At 34.5% G+C, this 2,192-nt stretch overlaps 1 protein-coding gene across 1 annotated transcript; it reads right to left on the reverse strand.

The window, feature by feature from the left end:
* Positions 1-235: 235 nt before the first annotated feature.
* On the reverse strand, positions 236-1,942 carry LOC106771248 (zinc finger protein 593). Its single transcript, XM_014657197.2, has 3 exons — positions 1,591-1,942; positions 1,201-1,263; positions 236-475 (listed from the first exon to the last, which is right to left on the reverse strand). The coding sequence occupies exons 1-3, from the start codon at positions 1,782-1,784 to the stop codon at positions 373-375; spliced, it is 360 nt and encodes a 119-aa protein (XP_014512683.1). The 5' UTR covers positions 1,785-1,942; the 3' UTR covers positions 236-372.
* Between the last annotated feature and the right edge of the window lie 250 nt (positions 1,943-2,192).

The following is a 2,192-nucleotide window of genomic DNA, read 5'->3' on the forward strand; positions in this document are numbered from 1 at the left end:
AACAATTGTTCGACAAAACATTACTAGATTACAATCAACATTCTTAACCAATTCTAACATAGATTACTTGCGGTGAATGTTGTTTAAATAAATTCAAGGTTCAATTAAAGCAACTAGAGGGATCAATTTAGCAATTGCCACTTTTTTCTCCTTCACCCTCTTTTTCATTTTTCTGAAACACTCAAGTGCACAATATTCCATATGACCGATTATCCAAAATCACCATTAACTACAATTGAAACTATCTAAAGTGTGTTTTCCAACATTTAATCTATTTGATAAAACAAAGGAATTAAGAAAAAAATATAGCATTCATAATTTAATATTGCTTTTGTAGTGTTACAATCTTTCTACCCACTACCGAAAACGAAGTTACATAGACATCAGCTTTGGTCCATTGTCTGGCATACCCATCCCTGCAGCTAATTCGGCATCAAGTTGAGTATGTGGTGCAGGACCCATCATTTGTTTTACACTACAGAATGAAACTATAATATTAGAAGCAACATCATTCTACTACAAAATGTAAATGCCAGTGTGCTTTCAGTTCAATTGACATACATGTAACAGCCTTTAATGTGTGATGTTGAAGTCAAGGGTTTGAACAAGTATAGAACATTTTGATAAGTGTTCAAAGAATTCCTCATTAGTTAATAGGGCCAATTAACTTCATATATATATTTCTTTACTTTTCCAAAATAAATAGACATACAATACGAATTCACACCTTATATTAATATAATTTATGAGTATAATAAGCAGGGAAAGGGCGAGCTAAGGTAATGATTGGGACTAAGGTAAGTAATTAATCAAGCTATTCAACATGCATGACTTCGTTAACTATCTGCCATCCATAATCTATACCGAGTCATCCAATTGGATCACTCCTTTTAAAACAGAAACTAGATGAAGGATCAATTTTATTTTTATTAAAGTTCCAAATGCAATATCCTTTATCTAAACAAGCTTGAATTACCAGTATTATGTTCAACTACACTCAATTATTATTAAAAGCCAAGGCTTGTTCCTCTCATAGTGTCCATCAGATTTATATGTTCACATATCTGAAGGCTCATACATGAAAAATAAGAGCACAGCAAAACACGAGCGATTCTATAAATTTAACCAATCTTCACCAATATAAATAAGGGGAGAATGTAGCATAGATTCAAAAACAAAACATAAGAAAAACTAGCATACCGCTTCTTGTGTCGTTTGGTCTTAAAGTGTTCATCCCTCACAGTTGTATTGGAAAAGTACCGACTGCACAAATAAAAACCCAAAGAATGCAGCATTATCAGGGAACTCTTCTTATAGGTTATTCAATAATCAGAATTAAAAAGCTCTAGAAATCAGTTCTTAAAACCATAAACTGAAAAGTTTTTAAAATTTATCCTTTATCCTGTCTCTATCCTCTATATTCCTATCCATGTACTCTTTTTATCTTCTATTCCTATAACCTAAACTTGGCATCTTAGAGTTCTACTACACCAAACTTCAATCCCATGTTAAAAAATCAATAAATATACAAAAGTCAATTATATTGATAAAAACAAGCACATAAAAAAAGGAGAAAGAAAAAGAAATTACTCGCAGTGAGGGCAATAGTGCTGTCCCATCCCAGGCAAATCTTCGTCTACGGGTAAAGGGGTTATCTCTTCATCGGGTTTGTTTAGCTGCGCGTAAACCATATCGTCCCCTTTCAACTCAAATTTGGTTCGGCGTGCTGTCTTGTGAGAATATCTTCTCTTCTTCACGTTCCGGTGCGGACATTTTCCTCCCATTCTTAGCGTTTCACAACCGTTAGGGTTTCACAGCTCTGATTCCACTTCCCTTGAAACTTGTTATTAGGGTTTTTCTTCTGAAGATGACGGTGGAGAGTGAAACGACGGCGCCTCAAATCAAATCTCTCTCTTGTAAACACAAAATCAACCGAGGTATGAGAAACACGAGTATTAAAATGGGCCTTCTGGACTACCTGGCCCAGTCTAATTAGCTTATGGCCTCCTGCAGCTCTTTAATTTCTCTTTACACCCCTTGGAAGATGTGTAAAGACCCAAATATTCCGCTCTGCCTAAGTACAAAATTAAACTCTCTTCTTTTTGTTTTCTACTAATCTGCTAGCCGTATGTACGCACGGGCTTCCCGTTTTTTTTTTTCTTATTTTATGCTATTTAAAAGATTATTTTCAA

The sequence above is a fragment of the Vigna radiata genome, chromosome 8 (genome assembly GCF_000741045.1).
Source record: "Vigna radiata var. radiata cultivar VC1973A chromosome 8, Vradiata_ver6, whole genome shotgun sequence".
Classification (NCBI taxonomy): Eukaryota; Viridiplantae; Streptophyta; class Magnoliopsida; order Fabales; family Fabaceae; genus Vigna; species Vigna radiata.

What these genes read in the sequence shown, in the direction of transcription:
- LOC106771248 (XM_014657197.2), bottom strand. Translation starts at nt 1,784, where the DNA reads ATGGGAGGAAAATGTCCGCACCGGAACGTGAAGAAGAGAAGATATTCT. An exon ending in CACTATTGCCCTCACTGCGA is followed by an intron (nt 1,264 to 1,590) that starts GTAATTTCTTTT and finishes TTATTTGTGCAG; the next exon opens with TCGGTACTTTTCCAATACAA. An exon ending in ACCAAACGACACAAGAAGCG is followed by an intron (nt 476 to 1,200) that starts GTATGCTAGTTT and finishes TTCATTCTGTAG; the next exon opens with TGTAAAACAAATGATGGGTC.